The following is a 23,057-nucleotide window of genomic DNA, read 5'->3' on the forward strand; positions in this document are numbered from 1 at the left end:
ATGTAATTTCATTAGGGTTAAAAGCATTTTTATCCCTCAACCATTTCGTTTGGAAAACCAAAAAATCTTAACACTGACCATTAAGTTTAACGGACATTAAAATACATACTTCTCAGATGTCAAAATCATTGCAATGTCGTGACTAAAGAACACTAATGTTGCCCACTTTTTATTATTCATTATTTATTATTTTCATTACCATCTCCTGAACACCTTCCCAAGATGGTCCTTTCGCCGTTTTTGCAAGGCACTTAATCATCTGAAGTTCATTTTGATAATATAAAAACTTAGAGATGCTAGGTATCCAAAAAATTTTTAGGTGTAAATTTACCTTAAAAGTTTAAAATCATAGCAATAATATCCCTTACTATTAAAAATATTAACAATAAGAGGTAATATTGCGAGGGTTTTAAATTTTTAGGATAAATTTGAGTTGAAAAAATTGTTGGAGTGGTCAATGATCATGAGTGAAAACTTCCATTATAAATTTGCATATTATCCCAAAATTCAGGAAATACCAACTAATTCTTGTCTTCCGTGGACCAATATATGCCTGGGGACTATTGACCTAAACATTAAGAGAGTTATAACCCTGATGATTAGATCAGCTGGTTGGGACTGTTCTAGCTTAACCATGGGTTTTGAGTTTGAGAAGTGGGAATGTAGCATCTTAGAGGCTAGGGGGCTAGGGGCGCCAATCTTAATGATTCTTGTTATACCTCGATTCGGATTAGCCTAAGCCCGTTGTTGTGCTTGAGAGTGGCCTGGTTCAGGATCCTGGGTGCTTACACCGGAAAAAAAAACACTAGGAAAAACATTACAGGAAAAACTACCTCCAAGGATTGTAAGCAATTACGAAGAAAGATTTAGTAATGACCTTATTTTTTTAAAGTGTCAAAGAATTATTTATTAGCATTAAATCTTTAAATCACATTTTTTTTAAAAAACTTGTAATGCTTAAAGATAATTTTCTTAATCTTTTTCATAACTGATGCGCAAATACAAGAAGTTCATTTTTATCAAAAACATTTCATCTAATCAACTGAAACTTTAGCCCTTTGTATTTGGCCAAATCTGTATACATATCATTTCATACTCAAGAAACTATCTGCAAAGTAACAAGGGCAACAAAATACACTTGAACATGAGTACAGCATCCCAACATCTTCAAAAAACTAAAAACTAGAAAGCAGTAAATAGTGTCCAAAAAAGAAACAGAAACTCAAGAGCATCGACTCCCAGAACTTTATGCCTTCGTTTGGTTGGGTATTTTTTCTGAAGAAAAAGGAGAACAATTCTTTTGACTTCTCCTATTGTTAGGATAAGGAAAATGGAGGGCAACACTCCTCCCCTCCGCTCCCCTCCCCTCCGGATTGGAGAGTTTTGGAAATGGGAGGGAGGGTATATTTTAACTATCTCCCCTCTTTCCCTTCATGAATCAACTTCATTAAATATTTCTCCTCCCTTCTCTTCCTCTCAAACGAAATATGGGATAATTAAAATATCTTCCGTTTCCTACCTTTTGACGAATCAAACGGGAAAAAGATCCAACTCCCTAACACGTGGATCCATGCATGTGCACCAATAATGGTGGAGACTCAAGTTGTAAATTGTGAGGCAATAAAAACCGATCACAAACTCTTCTTTACCAGCAGGATCATGAACTTTTAAAACTATAAGAGCTTATTAATTTAAAATTCTTTGGAACTACAAGGATTAACTCACTAACGAAAGAAATAACATATAAAACTTGTCATCTTGATAACTTAATTACACTGCAGAGGCATATCCTCTATATAGCATAGTTTCAGTATCTCGTACATTCATGGATGAAAAATCAGTCATCAGTTGAAGAATTCAAAGCAGGTCGCTCCTCTCTCTCAGGATCATTAGTTGTTTCATCCGGAGGGCTAGGCTGGACAGAAGCAACAGTTTCCGTGGCAGAATATGAAGGTCTGGTAGCAGCATAGTCTGCGACTTCTCTGTCCGCTGAAGACTCGGAAATCAGCCCTTGTGACTCCATGGCTTCTCGTGCTGCCTTTTCCTTTGCTTTTTTGGCTCTTTCCAACACTTCATCCTGCACATACATGTCTTTTCCCAAATTTACATCTTCAAAGGCGATTGCATGAAAGTACAAGGATTGACTTCAAAATCATAGACTTTACACACAAAGACCTACGTTGAAGTTTCAACCTCAGAATTTCTTTGGTTAAAAAAAAAAAATTCAGAATTTCTGATCCTCAAATCATTGTATAATAAAATGTAAGAACTACTAGAATTACTTTCAAAACCTGAGGATCAAAAACGGATTTTTGTCTAAAATTTTGACTCGCTATATTTTGGATATCAGACTTCATGATGTGAAAATTATACAATTGATAGAAAGAATTTTAGACCAACAATGCTATACGATAGTGATTGCTAGGCTTTAAAGGGACAATATGAACATAAAGTGAGGGTAGCTAAAGTGAGGATACTAAGGTGGATGCTTAGTCATACCAAAAAAAAAAAAAAGAGAGAGAGAGTAAGATTCGTAATGAATATATACACAGAAAAGTTGGAGAGGCTCCTATTGAAGAAAAAAATGGGAGAAAATCATTTGAGAGGATTTGATCACATTCAAAGAAGGCCTTTGATTGCACTCTTGAGGAGTGTTGATTAATCAGTTTGGAGTTTTCTGAAAAGGAGTAAAAGAAGGCCAAAGAAAATACTTAATGAAGTTATTGAGCAAAATCTTTCCATTAAGAATCTATCTAAAGATTTGGTTATTGACAAAGCTTAGTGGCGTTGTGTGATCCATGTAGCTAACCCTACCTAGTGAGATAAGGTTTTGTTGCTATTGCTGATAGAAAGAATTTCCAATCAAGAGGTATCCTGTGTTCTGCTCATTCCATAATTAGATATAATCCAGGCAGGCACTGGCATAGGGAGGTTATTTAACAAGTGTTCTGGATCAGCAGTTAAACTTTATCAAGCACTGTGCTTACACAAAACCGTGTTGGCTCCCCAAAAATATAAACTCCAAGCCCAAATGTCTAGAGGCCTATTTCTTTGAAACCAAACCAACATGAGAATTCCTAAAGACAATAGGTACCCTGAAATAGTAAAAATACTCTCATACAGCATTTCCTAGTTGTTCTAAATGACACCATTCTCTCACATCCTCATTGAGGTACTAAATCCAAGTGACGTAGAAGAGGAAGGGACAAAAAGGAAAAAAAATCACTAAATTCTCAAAATTCAAAGTCAATATGACAAATCAATGATCAAGGGTCATCTCTACCGGTGATTAGAGGCCCATGATTAGGTCACCAAACCAAAATAAGAATTTCTAATGAGAATAGATACAGACTGTCATAAAGATATTAAATATCCTTTCCTATTGCATATCTCCTTCATCTATGACACACCATTCTCTTGCATATCAATTATTTACCATTCTCTTACTCATCCTCTCCTCCTTTAGGTGCTATATTTGTTGACTATTCATTAACAAATGGAAATTTCAAATTTGGACAGCTGGAATTATTTTTGTGGTCTAATGTTCATGGGAACTAAAATACTGATTACTTACGAACTCCAGTTATTAGAATCACGCATTTTACATCTAATTCAGTGAGAGGCAGGGATGCACCATATTCTGTAATGCAGTTTGCAGCTCATGGCGTATTTTCTGGATGCCCAAACAGTTGCATTGCAAAACTGTCAAAATTTAAGGGCCTGTTTGTTTCTGTCTTTTGTTTTTTGTTCTCAAAACAATTTTATAATTTTTTTTAAAATAAGTTTTGGAAACAAAAAACCAAAAAAATTCTGTTTGGATAATTGTTCTGAAAAATTACATTTGAAAATAAACATACTAAATCAGAGGGTGAAGCTTTGATGAGCACTCAAGTTCTCACATGGAAAAAAAAAAAGTTATGAAGCAGAGAAAAAAGGGTTTCCCAATTTTCCCAAACAAAAAATAAAGATGCAAAAACAAAAATAACGAAAGAAAAAAAATTTTTGGTTTTTTAGTTTTTAAAAACAGATTTTTTTTTTGGGGTTTTTAAACACATGTAGCTAAAAACAATTTACCAAACAAATTTTTTAAAACTTTTTTTAAAAACAAAACTGTTTTCAAAACAAGAAAACAAACAAGGCCTAAATCTTTGAACAGTTTCTATTTTTCCAATTATTAAAATCAGCATAAGAGACATGATATTATTTGATCTGTCCTGAAGCAAAGAGATATGGGACAGGGGGTGGTTCTACGTAGAATGGTGTTTGAAATTTGACATTGACAAGGAATGCAGTAAATTGTAATTCTAGCTTAAACTGCCCTTACTTGGAAATCTTGAACTTGCTTTCTTTGTTCAGCTTGCGCTCTACCGACAGTACTTAAAAACTCACCAACTGTGGACTCAATACGCTCATTTACAGCTTCAGCTAGTGCCTTTCCCAAGAAAAATGCATCCAGAATGCTCCTGCTGTCACTGTCGCCTGCGTGATTCATTATCTTATGCATTGAAACTCATTACCTTATGCATTTAAACCAATATATACAACTGTACAAACTAAGTCTTCAATTCATTTCAATCAAACACTCAGTGAACTTCCTAGAAAACATGGATGTGAAATAGACAGATTGTGCAACATTCCTAAGCTACCTCTTTGAACCTTGGGTAACCATGAAGCCTTAAGATAGTATTGTAAAGTCTTGAGGCTCTCCTACCTAACATTCTAGCCTCCTCCTGGCTCAAGTCATAACAAATGAATCTTTCATTACACTAGGAGCCAGCTGACATAGGAAAGGGTTACTTGATACCAAAATGGTCAAAATTGAACGGCACCCCCAGCACTCACCTGGGAGAGGGGGTGCAGGGACCACCAGAGTGAATGCCATTCTTTGGAAAACGGCTACCTGGAGCACCAAAGTGAAAGCCATTCAAAGTAGGCTGCCACCGATCCATTTAGAAGTAAGATGGCACTAAAACTTTGAGCTGCCATAGACCCATTTACAAGCGCATGTCCTTTTCTGCCAAGTGGCAACATCACCAGTTGATATAATGAATCCAAGGCAGCAAATTGAATCCAAGGTCTAAGAATAGATGCTCTTAAAATTTGTCAAAAATCCATAACATCCAAATCCAACTAGACCCTTCAGTAAAATAGAAAAAAAAATGAGGCAGGTTTGACTGTCCATACTCATTTCTCATGTAAATGCAGAAAACGAGACAACGTTCAGGATGAAAATTTCAATCAATTGCAGTTTATTATACTTTAAAAATAGAGTTCACCGGCATGAGTTGTGATTACGACACTCGTATCAAATACAGTAACTTAGGGTACAATGGTACATCGGTGCTTTAAGGCCAAAACCCATCAATGACACATCCTAAAGCTTCATTCGACAAACCCTCTTTCAAGCATCATCACACAGGTAAACTAACCAGCAATAGTATAAAAAGCGTGCCGGCCTTATACAGGAGAACAATAGCAGCATCTAAGAGGTCAGATAGAGACAACCTTACAAGTATCAAAAGAAGAAGATAATTCTTTTTTTTTTTTTAAAAAAAGAAAACGTTTTGTACCAGAGCCGGGACCACCAGGCCAAATGCTACTATTGCATCGAACTCCAATGTTCTGATAACCCCTTTTGCTGGCAAATCTAAAGCCTTTGAGCTTGGGACATGATGAAGTACAAGGCACAACTGAATTCCAGGACAAGAGATGTAGAGGAAGTTGGGGTTTGGACAAGGAACAAGAACATGGCGCGGGAGGCGCTGAAGGTGAAGCCCCACTCATCATCTTGTCCCAAATCCTTTATCGCTCCTTCAGTCTTGCTCTTTTATGCCGTCAATCACAGCCAAAATTCCGCGCATTCTCCCGGGTGAGGTGAACATTTTTTTAATAAAAACAATTCATAAATTAAAAGGAAAAGGTGCACACTCCGCACCTAATTTCTGAGCGGTGCAATTATTGCTGTAATTTTTTAAATTTGGCGTAAATTTTTTCGCCAAATTTTTTTAATATGACAGTAATTTGATTACTTTGTATAAAATTATTAATAATTTAATAAAAGGAATCAAAATTATTAATTCTAACAGTTAAGATGAATACAAGTAAAAGAGTGCTTTTAGATAAATAAAAAAGTGACAAAATTTAAAAGATTATACCACCAAGAAAATTGTGGTGGGTGTATACATGAAAAATAAAATAAAATAGGGCTGTTAGTGCTGCTTTATCCTAAATGAGATTAAAAAGATAATAAACATGTTTTATAAAACGGCCGCATCAGGGTTAGGAAAAATAAAATATTATTTGAAATATATAAATAAAAACGGGAAAAAGAATGAGTCAATGTAATAACATTTCCGACAATAACTTTTGGGTAGACGTATCGTGTTTAGACGAACGTAATGCTTTTTACAGTATTTTAGTTGAATATATTTGAAGCCAAAAAATAAGTCTGAAAGAGCTAAACGTGAAGGAAAAAGTGCCTCTTTGAAGTCACTTAAATAAATATATTTTAAATAAATTGAGATAAAATTCTTTTAATATACTTACTTTATATTTCCTAAATTATAATTAAAAAATGTTTATACAAGTAAATAAATTTGGTCATAAAATATCAACAGATGTTCTCCTTAAATCAAACTTTATAAAGTCTAATCTTATTTTTCAGGTTCGGTAAAAAAAATATTTTATTTTTCAGGCATAATTTTATTTTTATCTTTTTAATAGTTTAATTTTAAATTTGATCTTATTTCTCAGGTATAATTTATTTGTTATTTTTTTAGTGCAATTCTATTTATACCCTCAATAAAAAATTAGGGATAAAATTGTAGTTGAGAAACAAAATAAGAGTTAAAATTACATATTTACCCAATTTATAACTGTGCTTCTGGTTTTTTCCCCCCTCATCCAACAAAAGCTTAAAAACAGCTCTTTCATTTCATCATCGATCCAAAATTAAAGGTTTTTGGCTCGCAAGAAGCCCCTTTTTTGTTTGTAATCTTAAATTATTTTGAAAAAAATCTAAACGGCGCCGTAATCGTTCGAAGCCGGACGCAGGGGCATCCGAAGGCCTACATGAGGCCTCAGTAGTTGTTTGGAGTCGGACGGAAGAGGCAACGAAGTAATCAGGTACGCACAAATCCAATCTTCATCAATCCCCGTTTTGCTTGGTTCTTCGCTCATTTTGCTTTCTACAACGAGAATTAGGAATATAGAGTATGTAAGAATAAATAATACAAAGCAAAATAATCTTCCTCTGTCTTTCATTCAAACACTGCGGGGACTCACCGCTTGCCATTCAGCACTCGTGGCATTTGCATCTGGATTTTGATCCTTGTTGCCATTATGCATTGCTCTATGGTATTTTACCCTGGACGCATGCGATGTTTAAGCTCAAATGTGTTTCATTGTCAATGTTTATCCGTATTGTTATTCAAGTTTATGTTACCACGCAATTTGGGGAAAAAAAGATGAAGAAATGCAAGTATGGGTTCTATTGCTTCAGTATATTAATTGCTGTATTGCTAATTTGAAGCTTGATTGACAACGAGACTGAAACGGGTCACATAATGCGACTATACTGTAATAGTTAGACAAGCATTCCCGAGGGTCTTTGAAAGGAATGGAATTCCTATGCGCCTTCTGTGCTTCGTGAGCAGATTCAGATGGAAGCTTGCTATTATTCCATGTTATGCCATACTTTTCACACCTCGGTTTTTAAGGAGAACCTGCTTGAATAATGAAATCTATATACCTGCTCCGTCTTTTGTCATTGTCATATATTTTGGCTCGTATTATTCTGTAATGCTTCTTCGTTTTTTGTTTCAGGCACGTAAGATTTTCTTCAGCTTATGGTATTTACTAATGGATTGCGTGTTCCATTCAATTTCTTCTTGCTTCTTGTGGGTGTTTGCAGGTAATCAAATACTTATTAGGCGCTAAATAATAATGTGTTGACTGTGGAGCAAGAATTCTTATCGATGGCAGCTTGTGTGGCTTCCCCATTGTCTGTTAAGCTGCATATGCTGACGAGGCCTATTAGAGAGAGAGACCTTTCATTTCAGACTACAAATTTTAAGGCTATTCACAGGTTTCATGCTTCTCACTTCAGCCTTTTCGTTCTATGCATTTCATTTCTCTCATCTCCATTATATGTGCCCTCCTATTTTGTGTGCTAGCTCTAATTTTATTCTTCTTCCTCCTCCCCATAAAATCCCCAAGGAGACAAGTAAATGAGAATCCTTACTAAGCAATATGTAATACTATCTCTGACCCTAATTCACTTTGTCTTTCATATTTATCCCTTTTTTTTAAAAGTAGTCCTTGTAGTAGTGGCACATGTTAAGTGTTCATCAAATGGTAGTTTTAGCTAATACACATAATTAGCAAGGGTATTCTAGGAAAGACAATACTTATTTACTACAGATAACTGACTTAACTAATTTTTTTAATCTCCCAAATTAGTCAACTAGGTCTTATATTAAGGACTAGAGATAGTAGTAAATTCTTATGGGCCCTGGAAAAATAAAGTGGTGAATTCTTATAGAATCATAAAAACTGAAAATGCAATATTAAACCTTAGTTTGTTGTAATAATATGTTCTTGCCAAAATGGACTATCTCAATTTTCCAGGTCTTTCTGTTTGAGTGGTTAATGGACTATAACAAATCCTATGTTTAAAACAAAACAAACTCTCCTCAGATTGAACATTTCATAGCTCTAGAGCTTGATGTCTTTGTGGGGGATGTTAACCTTAATGAAAACTTCTATGAAAATTCAATTCGGGGCTGAATATGAAATGTTTTAGCATGGAAAATGGTTCAGTGGCACCTAGAGAAAATGGATTCACTTGAAAAGAAAAAAACTTGTAAAAGCAACCCTTTTCATTATATAATTATTAAATAGTAGTTCTTTCCTTGAATGCATCTTTTCAAATATTAATAAAAGCTAATAATATCTCTTTAATACACATTAAGGCTTAAGATAAACTTTTTCTTGAATCAGTACAAAATTTTAGGGATTAATGTTTTGTCACTAAAAATTTCAGGAGTAAATTTTCTGTGCTTAATTCTTCAGTTTTATCACATTCACTTGAGAGTATATTTGGCATCGACCAATTTGCTAGTTCACCATTTTGCTTTCTAATGCTAAGTTTGTCAGATGCTTTGCTATCATGTGGTTATACCAAATGGCTAGTCTTCATTCCCTTTTTGTGAACGGTATTACAAACATGGTAGGTTGACCCAACCTGTGAATACTTGTTGCAGAAAGAATTCCAGTAATGGCTGTAAATTCGGTCAATTCTCTTCATGGAGAATGTTTAAGCTAAGTGCTGGTGGTTCCAAAAATTTGAATATTAGTCCTCATCTTCGGGTGACCTCCTTGATGGGCATTGGCTTGGGGACATTAGTTGATTTTGATGGTGCAACGGCCTCTGATTTTGTGCCAGTTGTTGACCAGGTGCTTTTGATGGCCAGTATATTTCTCACATATATGGCTGGAGTAATTCCTGTTGAAAAATCTTATGCCGGTGGTCAAAAGATCATTTCTGATAAAAATTTGGTTGCTGAAACCTTAGACAATTCTGGTAGGTAAGGGTAAGCATGTCAATGATGACAAGGTTGAAAATTTTGTCATATTCATTAATGAAAAATTTATTTGTATTTTAACCTAGGATTATAGTCTGCTTTGGTTAGTTACTTGAGAAACTTTCTCTCTATTGCAGTGCTGCGGAGAATACTTATCAACTTAATTCAAAGTATGTCTTGAATGTTGTGAGGGAAAAGCTTTTGAATTCTCTAAACACTTTAGAATACAAGGCTTATTCAGGAGACTGCATCATTCAATCTGTAAAGCGGCCCTTGAGTTTGAATGCTGTTGCTGAGGGTCCAAAGTTACGGTTGCTTTGGGCTGCTTTTGAGAAAATTGCGGAGGAGGCAGGCATTTCTTCATTTGTTTTACATATAAGAATGTTATCTGTGTGTTAGAGATATTTAAATGACGAGAGGAGCAATAATTCCGTTCTAATAAATGCTTCAAGTGTGTTTCCAACCTAACATATCTCTAATAATATTTATTTCTTGAGAAGAAGTATTTGGGTGCAAGTAAGCATATAATTGGGATTGGAGATATTTCTTTTGTTATTTTATAGAAATTAATGATAAAAAATACAAAGTAACTGTACTCTGTATTTTTAATTATGTGCTTCCTCCTTGGACATAGATTAATTGCAATTTGAGACTGGGTAATTAATGCTTTATAGAGATTAAAATCATCAAATTTGTTTTTGAGCACATTCTATTGCTAATTAATATTCGTTTCTTTCTGATTTTCAAGATGCCTGTCATTGTAATAAAGTAGGCTAGGTATAGTTATAAGCTCTTTCTATGATCAGATGTGAACATTTAATAGCCTAGTTGATTTTGGCTAGCTAATGGAGCTTTGTCCTTGTTGGAAGACAAAGCCCAGGCCCTATAAGCTGTGTTTTATTTATTTCAGTCTTTGTATTTTTTATTTTATTAATCTAATTAGGATTACTAGCCTGATTAGGATAGATCCTTTTTGGTTTTATCGTTTATCCTAGATTTACCCTAGATTATCTTAGCTGGTTTAATATTGTACCTCATTACTTCAGAAATATTGAATAAAGCAGATTCGTTCTCACCCTATTTACTCATGGTATTAGAGCGGGTAACTGCGACTAAGACCATCCAACTTGGTCGCACGAAGCCATGGTCGTGGGTGAGTAAAAACAGCGGTCTTGTTCGCGACTAAGACCAGACAAATTAGTCGCACGAAGCCACGTCCCCGGTTGCATGAAGCTAGCAGCAATTCGGCCCATGAAACCACGTCTCAGGTCTGGAAGACTCAAAGTATATAACTGGGGAGGCTCTACAACCAAGCCCGGAAGACTCAAAGTATGATACTTGGTTTGCCAAAAACAATCTAGTGATGACCTGGTTATGTAATTTCATGACGGTAGACATCAGTGAAGGTTATTTACTTGCTAAGACAGCAAAAGAGATATGGGATGCTGCAAAAAGAACATACTCTGCTATGGAGAACACTGCTGCTTTGTTTCAAATAAAAAAATTACAAAGAGAGATGAAACAAGGAAGCATGACGGTGACACAATATTATACTGTTTTCACACATTTGTGGCAGCAGTTGGACATGTTTGATGTCCATGAATGGAAGTGTAGCAGTGATGCCCAACTATATAGGGAGCTGGTCGAAATAGAAAGAACCTATGAGTTCTTACTTGGTCTCATTGACATGTTTGATGATCTGAGAGGAAGAATTATGGGAATGAAGCCGATGCCATCATTATTTGAAACTTTCAACATGGTCAAATGTGAAGAAAGCGGAAAACAACTTATCCTAAGTGTATCTGCACCCTCTGAGAGTTCGGCATTGACAGTACAAGGCAACAATGGACCAGAACAAAGAGGAAAGAAGAATCCCAAAGGATGGTGTGATCATTGCAACAAAAATGGTCATACTAGGGACATATGTTGGAAATTACACGGCAAGCCAGCAAATCTGAAACAAAGACGAAGAATGGAGAGTAGGGGATACATTGCTGTGACTAACAAGAATGAGAAGAATGGAGAAACTCTTAGCCGAGAAGAACTGCAAGTACTCAAACGAATTCTTAAGAAGCATAACAACTCAACCTCTACCCTTAAAGCAAATCGGGTAAAGTTAGGTAATTCCATTATAGCCCTAAACGCCATGGTAACCAGTGATAATACTTGGATTGTTGACTCTGGAGTTACAGACCATATGACGGGTAACAAAGCTTTGTTTAGAATTCTAAAGTATTGTCATGAGAAGAACCTTAAAGTGAAAGTTGCTAATGGAATTTTTTCCAAAGTTTGTGGTGTTGGAATTGTTGAAATCTCAGATAACTTAGAATTACAGAATGTTCTATTTGTCCCAGTACTCGCATGTAATTTGCTATCAGTGAGTAAAATAACTAGAAATCATCGCTGCCGAGTGTCTTTTGATGATACAGTTTGTGTTTCTCAGGATTTGACAATGAGGAGGAGGATTGGTATTGCTAAAGAATGGGATGGACTTTATTATCTTAAAGGCTCCAGGATCACCAATAAACAAGTGGGCAATGCGTTGTTTAGTTCAAATTCTTCAAATAAGGATGTATTGTTATGGCACTCTAGGATAGGTCATCCCAGTTTTGATTATATAAAACACTTATTTCCAGCTTTATTGAATAAAAGTTCAGCTCCTTTTCATTGTGGAACTTGCCAACTTGCAAAACAAACAAGAACTTCCTACTCCAAACAATCCTATAAACCAACTGCACCCTTTACCTTAATACATAGTGATATTTGGGGACCCGCAAGAGTTAAATCAACCTCTAATGCTAGGTGGTTTGTGACCTTCATTGATGATCACACCCGAGTAACCTGGATATACCTAATGAAAGAAAAATCAGAAATTTTTAGCATTTTCAGAAGTTTCCACACATTTGTGAAAACTCAATTCCAAGGGACAATCAAGATTTTAAGAAGTGACAATGCAAGAGAGTATCTTAGCACAACCTTGAAAGAATTCCTTGACCAGCAAGGAATCCACCATTAGACCTCATGTACATACACCCCACAACAGAATGGGTAGCTGAACGGAAGAACCGACATCTCCTAGAAGTCACCCAAGCTATCATGATTGCCAAGAATGTTCCAAACCTCTTCTTGGGAGAAGCTATTCTCACATCAACCTACCTTATCAACATAATGCCCACAAAGGTACTCAACTATCAAACTCCCATCCAAAAACTTCTTGAAACTTACCCAAATTCATCCCTAGTCTCAGACATTCCCTTGAAAGTATTTGGGTGTGTAGTATATATACATCGAGATGATGGCAACAAAGTTGAATCAAGAGCTAAAAAATGTATCTTTCTTCGGTACTCCTCTACCCAAAAGGGTTATAAGTGTTATTGCCCTACAACAAGGAGAGTTTATGTCACTAAGGATGTTTTTTCAGAAGAAGATGCCTACTATCCTAAGTTGCCCATTCAGGGGGAGAATTATGACATGGAAGAATGGCTAACCTTGGGTGCCCCTGCTCAAACAAACCTAGACAGCCCTGAACCAACCTAGGCCATACACGAACTTGAACCAAACCAGGCCATATCCGAACCTAAAACCTAAATCCACAAGCTTCTGAAAACCTAAATTTCCCTACTCAACTCGAACGTGAAAGTCCAAACCCACAAGCTTCATCTACTGGACAAAATCACAACCATGTGGAAAATAGTGTTGAGACAGGGATGGACCAGGAGTATAGTACCAAATTAGATTCAGAAGAGCAGCAAAATAATAGAGTCCCTCACATTCCAAGGCACAACCAAATCTCCAATCCAATGTTAGATCCTTGAGGAACTTGGGTGGCCAATTGCTCTCAGGAAAGGGGTAAGATCTTGTACTTAGCATCCAATCAGTAAATTTGTTTCCTATAATAAATTATCTCCTAGAATGCAGACTTTCGTAGCAAACTTGTCCAGTGAGACAGTACCCAAGACATTTCAAGAGGCTATTGGTAACTCTAATTGGAAACAAGCTATCAATGAAGAGTTGGAAGCATTAAAAAAGAATGAAATGTGGAAAATCACTGATCTACCCCCAGGAAAGAAGATTGTGGGATGTTGGTGGGTTTTCACAATCAAGTATAATCCAGACAGAAGCATAAACAAATATAAAGCAAGACTTGTGGCCCGAGGATATACATAAACGTATGGGGTTGATTATCAAGAAACCTTTGCTCCGGTGGCAAAGCTCAACACCATTAAGGTCCTTTTATCAGTGGTAGCGAATCTAGATTGGCCACTCTATCAGTTAGACGTGAAAAATGCCTTTCTAAATGGGGATCTTAAAGAGGAAGTGTATATGAAGATACCGGCTAGCCTACAGAATTCAACAAATAGCTCAAAGGTTTGTAAACTCCAGAAATCATTATATGGGTTGAAACAATCCCCTAGAGCTTGGTTCGGGAGATTCTCAACAACTATGAAAGGAATGGTATACTCACAAGGGCAATCAGACCATACACTTTTCATAAAGCATACTGATGATCAAATCATCATCCTAATAGTGTATGTAGACGATATTGTGATTACAGGAAATGACGAAAGTGCCGTGAGAGAGCTAAAGAAATCATTGGCAGCTGAGTTCGAGATGAAAGATCTAGGATAGATGAGGTATTTCGTTGGGATGGAGATTGGTAGAACCAAACAGGGAATAAACGTTTCTCAGAGAAAGTACACACTAGATTTATTGCAAGAAACAAGAATGCTTGGAGCCAAACCTGCAAAAACTCCCATGGACAAACTGCAATTTAGAATACAAGAAAGATGGTATACCAGTTGACACTGGAAGATACCAACGGTTGGTAGGAAAGCTCATTTATCTGGCTCATACACGGCCAGATATCAGCTATGCTATGGGAGTTGTAAGCCAGTTCATGAATCAACCGCAAGAATAGCATATGGAAGCAGTGTATAGAATTCTGAAATATTTGAAGATGAATCCAGGAAAGGATTATTCTTCAAGAAAAGAGAGTTTAGAGGAATAGAAATTTACACGGATGCTGATCATGGGCGGTCCTTGCTAGATAGGAGGTCTACTACTGGATACATCACTTATTTATGGGGAAATCTGGTTACCTAGAGAAGCAAGAAGCAACTAGTAGTTTCCAGAAGCAGTGCTGAGGCAGAACTAAGGGCATTGGCTCTTGGGGTCTGTGAAGGGATTTGGATAATTAGAGTTCTAAAGGAATTGAGACTGATGCATATTGGACCAATAAAACTTTAGTGTGACGGTAAATCAGCTATAGAAATGGCCCTGAATCCTGTGCATCATGATAGGACAAAACATGTTGAAATTGACAGACACTTCATAACGGAAAAAATTGAAGGAGGTATAATTGACTTATCTCACATTCGAACCAAAAATCAAGTGGCAGATTTGTTCACCAAGCTATTACCCAGAAGACTCATTCGAAGGACTGAGGAGCAAGCTGGGAATGATTGACATCTACTCACCAGCTTGAGGGGGAGTGTTGGAAGACAAAGCCGAGGCCCAATAAGCTGTGTTTTATTTATTTCAGTCTTTGTATTTTTTAGTTTATTAATCTGATTAGGATTACTAGCCTGATTAGGATAGATCCTTTTTGGTTTTATCGTTTATCCTAGATTTACCCCAGATTACTTCAGAAATATTGAATAAAGCAGATTCATTCTCGCCCTATTTACTCAGTCCTCAAGGTCAATGCTTTGATTGTTGAATATTGCATCTCATCTATTTTCTCAATGTGAATAAAATTTACTCATTCTATTCATGAATCCAGATGAATTATTGCATTTTGTGATGATGGTGAATGTTTTGTTTTCCTCCTGTCACATTTTTATTTTGATTAAAAAATGAATCTTGTAGTTTGTGATTGACCTTTATGAAACTTCAAATTCTTTCAGGTTATTTTTTCTATACTGTTAACAGTTCTGCTTCTGTTTTGCAGGTTAATAATATCTCAAGCAGTGCCAAACCTCTCATTATGGATGATCGGTTGAGAGTGTTTTCCGAAGTTGTTCAAAGATCCTATTGTTCCATATGTATGGCTTGGCTGGAAAAGGAGTTTTCCCTTGGAAAAAACATTGCTGAAAAGGTATTTCTGGGGAGTAAATGCGTCACTTGACACACATCCTTTTGGCCATTACTTTTGAATAAAATGCTGATTTTACACTTGTTTGATTCGTTCTCGTTCCTAGAAACTTGCTTCTTTGATACTTGAAAAAGTAAAAGGAGACAGCATTATTGTGCAAAGCATAAAAAAATCTGGGAAGATGGATCTTTATGCAGAATTACTGTGCTATCTTACTTATGGTTCTTTCAGGTGAGATTATCAAGTTTTCTAATTTTTGCTAGGATCATATTTTTCATCTTTGCTTGATTGTACTGCTTCTTGATTCATGAACTAGTTTATTGTAATTTCATTATATGCCATGAAATAGAAATGCTTCACAGGAACATATCATGTTTACCCCACATCATAGAAAATGCTGTGTCTCTAGGATCTTCTGGTTTTAACTAAAGTGAGTCCTACGCATGTGTATTTGCACGGAATCTGAGATAAGCTATATTGTTCATGGCTTATGAATCATGTGATTTCCGGCAACTTTTATAGATATATTGACCTTGACAGCTTTCTAATGCAAATAGTCAATACTCCAACTAAATTAACATCAGTTTAGATGAGTAGTCAAGGGACATGCAACTTGTAAATTAGCTTTCTTATGAATTATTTGGTCCATGCATTTGGGCTTCTGTCTACATTGTTTTTTGTTTTACTTTTGTCCTTGCCACTGTGGTTTTCCATGAAAACATAAAAAACAAAACGCAGCAAGGGGTCAATGACGGGTAGTTTTGTAGTTTTACTTATATTGGAGTATATGGTTTACTAGAGTGAAATGACATTGATTAAGACTTTTTTCCCCTGCATAAGAATGCTTTTTTTTGTAGTAAATGCCAGATACAGGTGCCATAGCATGTTTTCCGAGTGCCTAGCAGTAACGTGTTTAGGCTTGCTAAGGAAGGGAAACCTCTTCACTTTAGTGATGATTGTGCCTGGAAGTGCAACTAACCATCATGTTTGTTTTGGGCGTATTCTATGATGTCATGCCAGACTTTTTGAATTTAAAATTGATTATCTTGTGTCTAATCTTTGACATGGGATGTTTGCCAGTCACCCTTCATCATTTTTATATTGTTTTTTAATATTTATCAGGGAGGATTTTTGCTTTGATTCCTCTTTATTTGCTTTGCATGGGATTTCTATATTGGAGGATCTGGTGATAACGTTAGCAGATGGGGTTGCCACCTTGTATTTGGAGTTCATTTCTGTTGATGGTGACATGTCAAGTGAAACAAATAGGTTAGACTTGTCGTTATGTGCTTTTTCCACCAGAGAACTCCAAAAATTACGGAATGAGGTACTTTCTTAGTGTACTTTTTTCTAGTTTCATGCTTGGGGTAGGGATTAATCGTGTGTTAGTTTCTAACAGTATATTACTATTTTCATCTTCTATTTGATGATTTTAGTCGTTCATCACCCAAAAAAAAAAATGCAATTTGAATGTATGGAGAACGTGGATCAGTCAACATATAAAGAAAATAAAATTTTTTCTAGACGTTGTTAACTGTATTGTCCCCCCCCTCCCAAAAAAAAGAGTTCTTTTTTCTCCTGTAAGAATTCAGTGCAGACTCCTTTTAGCTGAATGTTTTAGATTTTAGTCCTCTGGAGTGGTTATTTTCTTATAAACTGTGTTTTTCAATTGTAATTATTTTGGGTCTCAAATTATGGTTTGGGAACCATTGTGTAAAATTCTTTGCTTGAATGAGCTGAGTTGGTTTCCCCTTTTTTCCTTGATATTTTATGGTCACAATCTTTGGCTGTCATTTAGGTATGCGCTAGTACTCACGAACAAATTTTAATCATATTGCTGGATGCCATATAATGTTTTTGTTCATTGTGCTGACCAATCAGAATGGCATTTTTGAAATCGGGCTATTTTGAGATATGGGTTCAATTTTCTAAGATGTTATGGATTATTTTTTCTGCATGCACTTTTCATTTTGTAAATATGATGCCTTTGTATATCTTCATGCACTTTTCAAAAGAGCTATGCTGTGCATTACTTTAACAAATCAATGTGAGGAAAATTGATATATTAACTATCCAGGTCGGTATGCCTATTGTTTTCTAAACCCTCATGATCGAGAACAGATTATTAATTCAATGCATTATTTTCTTCCCACCTAAGCAGAACTTTCTTTTGACATTATTTTCCTGGGATTGTGATGAAAAATGTAAATTGCACCAGTTTTGATCAAAATAATTTTATTGCTCTTTTTGTTTTTGTTCAGTCCCAAATGATGTTGAGATCTGTGAGATTTTAATTCTTGGAACTAAATCTTAATTGAGTCAGTTATATGCTTGCAAACTGAATGGGTTTCTTGTACTATTTTAAGATATACTAATTTCTTTATAGTTTATCTTTCTTTTCAAAATTTGTGTGAAATCTTAACAGGACTTTAAGAAATTCTCCTTCAGGTAGCCTTGAACCAGTGGCTGTACCACAACATGGACACAGTTGTGTCTATGTATGAGGATCGCTTTGACTTGTGCACTCTGGAGAGTCGACCCATTGATCTACCATGCAATAGTCAGACTGAAAATCAAGGCTGGTGGAAGAGGTTTACCCAGGGAAATGCGAATACTGCGTCAGCCAAATTACATTACATTGTGATAAGCAGTCTCCCCATAGTTGTAAAGCGAACTAAGGAATTGAGAGCCCTGACAGGATGGTATTTTTCTTCCACTCTTTATCTTCTTTCAAGCATGAAACTAAGTGCAATGACCTAATGAATTTACAATTCTTGCATGCTTTTTCAATATGTGCCTTATTTGAATCCTTTGTATCCGCGGAATAATCATTTTACAATTCCTTTTTATTTGTGGCATACATACTAAAATAAACATTAATTTTTGGTAAAAACTTGCATGCACAATGATGGATACTGAAGTAGCATGTCATAACTGTTTCCGACTTATCCCAAAAAAAAAAGAAAAAGAAAAAGTAGAATGTCATACCTGAGTTCTAAATTAAGATATGACATGCTCGCAAGGTATTTAAGCGGCTGGTTTTATCACCTCAGGTTTCCCACCTCACTTAGGTGCCTGTCAATCGTTATTGAAGTTTGTCAAGGAAATTGGGTGTAGCCATGGGGGTTCCCCCCCTTGTTTTGGGGGGGGGGGGGGTGTGTTAATTTTACAAGATACCTAGATCATCAAGCAGTATGGGATGTCCTATAGCGTACTTTGGTAGCTGGTTCTAGCTTCTAGGGAAGTGTTTTCCATGTAATTTAAGTACCCATAAATTGGTCTCAAAGCTGGTGTTATGAGATGCTTAGGTAGTATGGAGATGCCTTAATCTTACATTGAGGAATATGAGATGCCTTACAGGCTATTTGAGTGACTGGTTCTTCCACTTCTATAATCTCATCTCTCTTGCACTCATAGTTGTAAGGATTTGAAGAGAGGGGCTCAACATGACATTTTGTTTTCACTTTTGCTCCTTTGTTCGCAACAATAGTCACCATTTGTCAATTAGGAGCTTCGTCGATGGGTTGCTTTGTTTACAAGATGGATTGTTGGTATTGTTTTAGGAACTGCATTTATGATTGGAAATATGCATTGTGGCAGAGAAAAAAAAAGGTTGCAAATATGCTTTGTGTGCTTTATCTGCTTCTAAATAAGCAAGGGAGCAGCACATGATCGCTCTCCTCTTTACTCTTTCAAGTATTGGCGCACTTTCCAATTGAAAATAGATCGATGGTTTTTGGAAGTTGCATGGAGAAGGGAGCAGAAGGTAAGGGATCCGGGAAAAGATGAAGAGAAGGAAGAGGGGATGATAGTTACCGTTTCCCTTGTTTGGAGGAACTTTCTCCACCAAAATCATTCGCTAGATTGCATGAACTTAAAATAAAGGAGGCACGACTTTGAAGAATTTGGGCTGGTTAAAAATCTTCATTTCGTCCATCTATTAATAACCTCCAAACTAAAAAAGGGACTTTATAAAACATCTCGTTTCTTTCCCTTCTCTCCCTCATTATTACCCATCCAAGCATACCTTTCCGGGATGGGCAGTGGCGGGTGGAGGATTTTAACTAGTAGAGGCCTAAGATCACCTCTTGCACAAGAAGTACAATAAACATTTGATAAACAAAAGAAAAAACTTTGATTCAAAAGAAATACTTATACTCCAAGGTCTCATATCTTGTTATTTGATAATGCATTTATAGCTACAAAATAGAAGGGGAAGATGCTATTCGTGTTTGTTTTTTAACTTTGCCCTCATTCTTCATTATTATTTGCATGATGGTTTTCTGCTGTTGATCTGTGTCTTGCAGGCGATATTACTTCAGCCTTTTCCTTGAATTTTCTGACATCGCCATGCCTCTTATAAGAGCTATTGTTGATAAAGTGAGTGAGGCTATCTCTTTCTTTTTGGTTTGCTTGATTGGAAGGTCTTTAGGACTCATTTACACTGGCATTAGGCAGTCCCTCAAGTGGAAGTGAGATAAATGGTACAGTTTTTTGCAGTGCCATTATATCTCTATCATTTTAGTATTGTTATCTCTTGTTCCTATTTATTTTGGCCGTTTAAGGGTTCCTGAGTTTGAACTGTTCTGTAAATTTGAAAAGCCAGTTCCACTAAATTTGAATTTGAGTTCAACTTGAAGTAATAGCAATTAGCATTAAATGTTAATGTTACTTGGTCCGTGTACCAATCTGAAATAGTCAACAAAGATAAATGTAATGTAGCGATGAAGATGACATGACATTACTATCAGGCCTAACATCCATCCTGCTTTAGTGAGGCGGTAGGTGCTGAAATATCTGTGGGAATTGTAACGTGTTCTCTTAAAACAGTCACAAAGATGGAAAGATACTCATCTCCAGAAAAATTAATTCAATGCATCACCCTTTTTTTTGTAGCCGCCTCAGTGAGAAATATATGATATTATGATACGATCAACTATGCGTACAAGAAGAATAAACTAAATTTTCTTTTCTTTTTTTGGGCCAGAATCCCGCATTTAGGCGTCTAATGATAGTTTTACACAGTGGGGTTAGGTAATGGGGCACTCTATTTTTAGTTTTCGACGAGACTACGAGTCCCGATTGAATTTTTGTACTTCATGGAATTTTTTTGGCAATGCTTACACTGATTAAGGGCCAGTTTAGAACAACTTATAAATAGCTTTTTAATAGTAATTTACGGAATACAAGATAATTATATGAGAGGAGTTTTGACTCGGCTTATATAAAACATGCTTATAAGAGATTTTTTAAGTCCTCCCAAACAGGTCCTAAACCATGTCTTTTAATTTAGGTGATATATTTTGTGGCCGAAACAAATGGTTTGATGTTTTTATTATGATGCAGCGTAGCAAAAACAATATAAAAAGGGATTGGTACTATGAAAATTTTGTATACAAATAATTCCGGTAACTTAAGTCACTCTCACTAATAAAATTTTTAATGAAGATTTTCTCCTAATTTTACAGAATTCTTTTTCTTTGTAGTCAGAAAATGTATCCATTATCATACTCAAGATGAAAGATAGTAACTGCATGACCGTATTCACAGACACACACGCACCATATGCACATCAGTACAATTATAAAGATTCTATTAATGAATCCTTGAATCACTTGTAGCGATTCATATAAACACAAAAGCAACATCATATGATTTATACACACAAAATATAATGCTAGCTTCACCCTCACACTTAATTAATTAACTAGGATATAAGTAACCAACGGGGGTTGGTCCAAGTGGTAAGCAGCTTGGTACCGTTTAAGTGAGGTCTCAAGTTCGAGCCCAACGTATGCAGAAATTCCTGATGGAAGACTCACCCACTACAACCAGGTGCGCGACGCGGATCGGATCCAAATGTAGTCGGAGCAAAGCTCTGATGAACTGGATGGGCAACAAAAAAAACTAGGATATAAGTAGCTAGTAGCCTCAGCAGTATACGTAAGCACACCAAAGAAAGAAAACCTAGAGATCGAAAGAAGCAAATTGAATAAGCTCTGAGCAATGCTGAAATTTTGCTTCGTACAAGCCAAACCTGGTCCAGCTGCTAAAGCTATAACAAGGAACACCTTTTGTCCCCACCAAAAACATCACTTCTTTCAATGATTTAACAACCTCAACTAGCCCTTCACTGCGGCCTCCTCCTTCAAGCTTCCGCATACATTCTTCATCCATTCTCTTCACGGTTTTCCTCACCACCTCTGCCAAATCTTGCAGTTCCGCCTCCCTTCCCACCAATGGAGAAACAACTTGTTGCCATAGATTACCTGTAAAACCGCGAGAACAAAATCACTCGTCTTGCATTAATAAAATTGAATGATCTCAGATATACTCAGTCACACTTAAATTGAAAGATACCTATGGAGTTTTCTGGCAAAGGGGGTACCATGCGGCTATGAATATTGACCGCATGTGACACCATTGATTGACGAACTCCTCCTGCAACTTTCATGGCAGATTTCCATATGAGAGCAGTCGCAGCTTCGACTCTTGTGGGTTTAAAGTGACAGCCACCAGAAACTAATTTATCTCTTAGTTCACACAACCTTTTTTCCGTAAACAAAAATCTCCCAGTGGAAAGATTCTTCTCACCAATCATCCCACTCGCCGTGTTCATCTCTATGTCTCTTGCTGGGAAAAGCAAAAAAGCATCCATATTAGGGGGAGAATCAGAAACGTCATTTCCATCCGCCACTGCATTTTCAGACCAAGCTTGAAGGAATGACGCTATAGTTGCCCCATCACAAACCTTGTGTGAAATACACACGCCGATCCCTACACTTCCGCAGCTAAACTCAGTAACCCGAACTTCCATTATAAAAGGATATTCCTCGTTATTCTTTGGCTTTGGGTTGTAAGGATCTAATGGAAGAAACGCTTTAATCTCGTTGGGCTGTGGATTATGATTATTACTCTGGAGAAAGTCTGAGAGCCTAAGTGAAGTTCTAGCCTCAAGATACAGAACACCTTCATCTTTGCAATCCACGTAGGCATCGCTTTTATTCCCTTTGAGTCTTCCACAAAATGGGTAGTAAAGAGTGAGAACTTGTGATAAAGAAGCCATCAACCTATCAGATATTTTGGTGAAATCATGATCAATAGGAGAATAGAAGAGGACAATGGGAACGTAAAAGGGAGGAGCTAATTGATCGAGGAGAGAGACTTTGGAGTGTTGAAGGTGAGATGCGGTTGGGGACGAAGGCTTTATGGTGGTTTGGGATACAATCTCAGCTTTCGCTACTTCTGCCATCTCTTTTGCACATCTGCTTGGGAGAGCTTCTTAAAGCTTTAAATACAAGAAGCTTCAGAGGGATCATAAGGAATATTGTAGTTAACTTGTTTTAGAAAAGGATAGTTAGTTAGAGAGGCACTTGGAT

The 23,057-nt window shown here is 36.4% G+C and overlaps 3 protein-coding genes across 6 annotated transcripts; 1 reads left to right on the forward strand and 2 right to left on the reverse strand.

Moving 5' to 3' along the window:
• Nucleotides 1-1,660: 1,660 nt before the first annotated feature.
• On the reverse strand, nucleotides 1,661-6,920 carry LOC114730221 (uncharacterized protein At4g13200, chloroplastic). The gene is made up of 4 exons (XM_028917268.1): nucleotides 6,909-6,920; nucleotides 5,571-5,811; nucleotides 4,325-4,479; nucleotides 1,661-2,077 (listed from the first exon to the last, which is right to left on the reverse strand). Exons 2-4 carry the CDS (start codon nucleotides 5,785-5,787, stop codon nucleotides 1,838-1,840), a joined length of 612 nt encoding a protein of 203 aa, XP_028773101.1. The 5' UTR covers nucleotides 5,788-5,811; nucleotides 6,909-6,920; the 3' UTR covers nucleotides 1,661-1,837.
• Nucleotides 6,921-7,063: 143 nt separating this feature from the next.
• LOC114730220 (uncharacterized) lies at nucleotides 7,064-20,357 on the forward strand. Of its 4 annotated transcripts, none has more exons than XM_028917266.1 (9): nucleotides 7,064-7,125; nucleotides 7,913-8,086; nucleotides 9,264-9,587; nucleotides 9,722-9,932; nucleotides 15,535-15,681; nucleotides 15,785-15,909; nucleotides 16,801-17,005; nucleotides 18,127-18,380; nucleotides 19,986-20,357. In XM_028917266.1, exons 2-9 carry the CDS (start codon nucleotides 7,977-7,979, stop codon nucleotides 20,152-20,154), a joined length of 1,545 nt encoding a protein of 514 aa, XP_028773099.1. In that variant the 5' UTR covers nucleotides 7,064-7,125; nucleotides 7,913-7,976; the 3' UTR covers nucleotides 20,155-20,357. The 4 variants fall into 4 exon arrangements, with proteins under 4 accessions (XP_028773099.1, XP_028773098.1, XP_028773100.1 ...); XM_028917265.1 differs by lacking the exon at nucleotides 7,064-7,125 and adding an exon at nucleotides 7,157-7,356; XM_028917267.1 differs by lacking the exon at nucleotides 7,064-7,125 and adding an exon at nucleotides 7,197-7,212.
• A 1,288-nt stretch (nucleotides 20,358-21,645) lies between these two features.
• Nucleotides 21,646-22,930, reverse strand: LOC114730216 (vinorine synthase-like). The gene is made up of 2 exons (XM_028917258.1): nucleotides 22,039-22,930; nucleotides 21,646-21,947 (listed from the first exon to the last, which is right to left on the reverse strand). The coding sequence occupies exons 1-2, from the start codon at nucleotides 22,928-22,930 to the stop codon at nucleotides 21,646-21,648; spliced, it is 1,194 nt and encodes a 397-aa protein (XP_028773091.1).
• Nucleotides 22,931-23,057: the final 127 nt, after the last annotated feature.

The sequence above is a fragment of the Neltuma alba genome, unplaced genomic scaffold, assembly GCF_004799145.2.
Source record: "Neltuma alba isolate B1F8T4 unplaced genomic scaffold, ASM479914v2 tig00012718_pilon, whole genome shotgun sequence".
In the NCBI taxonomy this organism is placed as follows: Eukaryota; Viridiplantae; Streptophyta; class Magnoliopsida; order Fabales; family Fabaceae; genus Neltuma; species Neltuma alba.

What these genes read in the sequence shown, in the direction of transcription:
- LOC114730220 (XM_028917266.1), top strand. Translation starts at nt 7,977, where the DNA reads ATGGCAGCTTGTGTGGCTTCCCCATTGTCTGTTAAGCTGCATATGCTG. An exon ending in AATTTTAAGGCTATTCACAG is followed by an intron (nt 8,087 to 9,263) that starts GTTTCATGCTTC and finishes TACTTGTTGCAG; the next exon opens with AAAGAATTCCAGTAATGGCT. An exon ending in TCCAAAAATTACGGAATGAG is followed by an intron (nt 17,006 to 18,126) that starts GTACTTTCTTAG and finishes ATTCTCCTTCAG; the next exon opens with GTAGCCTTGAACCAGTGGCT.
- LOC114730216 (XM_028917258.1), bottom strand. Translation starts at nt 22,930, where the DNA reads ATGGCAGAAGTAGCGAAAGCTGAGATTGTATCCCAAACCACCATAAAG. An exon ending in TTTGCCAGAAAACTCCATAG is followed by an intron (nt 21,948 to 22,038) that starts GTATCTTTCAAT and finishes GCGGTTTTACAG; the next exon opens with GTAATCTATGGCAACAAGTT.
- LOC114730221 (XM_028917268.1), bottom strand. Translation starts at nt 5,787, where the DNA reads ATGATGAGTGGGGCTTCACCTTCAGCGCCTCCCGCGCCATGTTCTTGT. An exon ending in GCCTGGTGGTCCCGGCTCTG is followed by an intron (nt 4,480 to 5,570) that starts GTACAAAACGTT and finishes TGAATCACGCAG; the next exon opens with GCGACAGTGACAGCAGGAGC. An exon ending in AGCAAGTTCAAGATTTCCAA is followed by an intron (nt 2,078 to 4,324) that starts GTAAGGGCAGTT and finishes ATGTATGTGCAG; the next exon opens with GATGAAGTGTTGGAAAGAGC.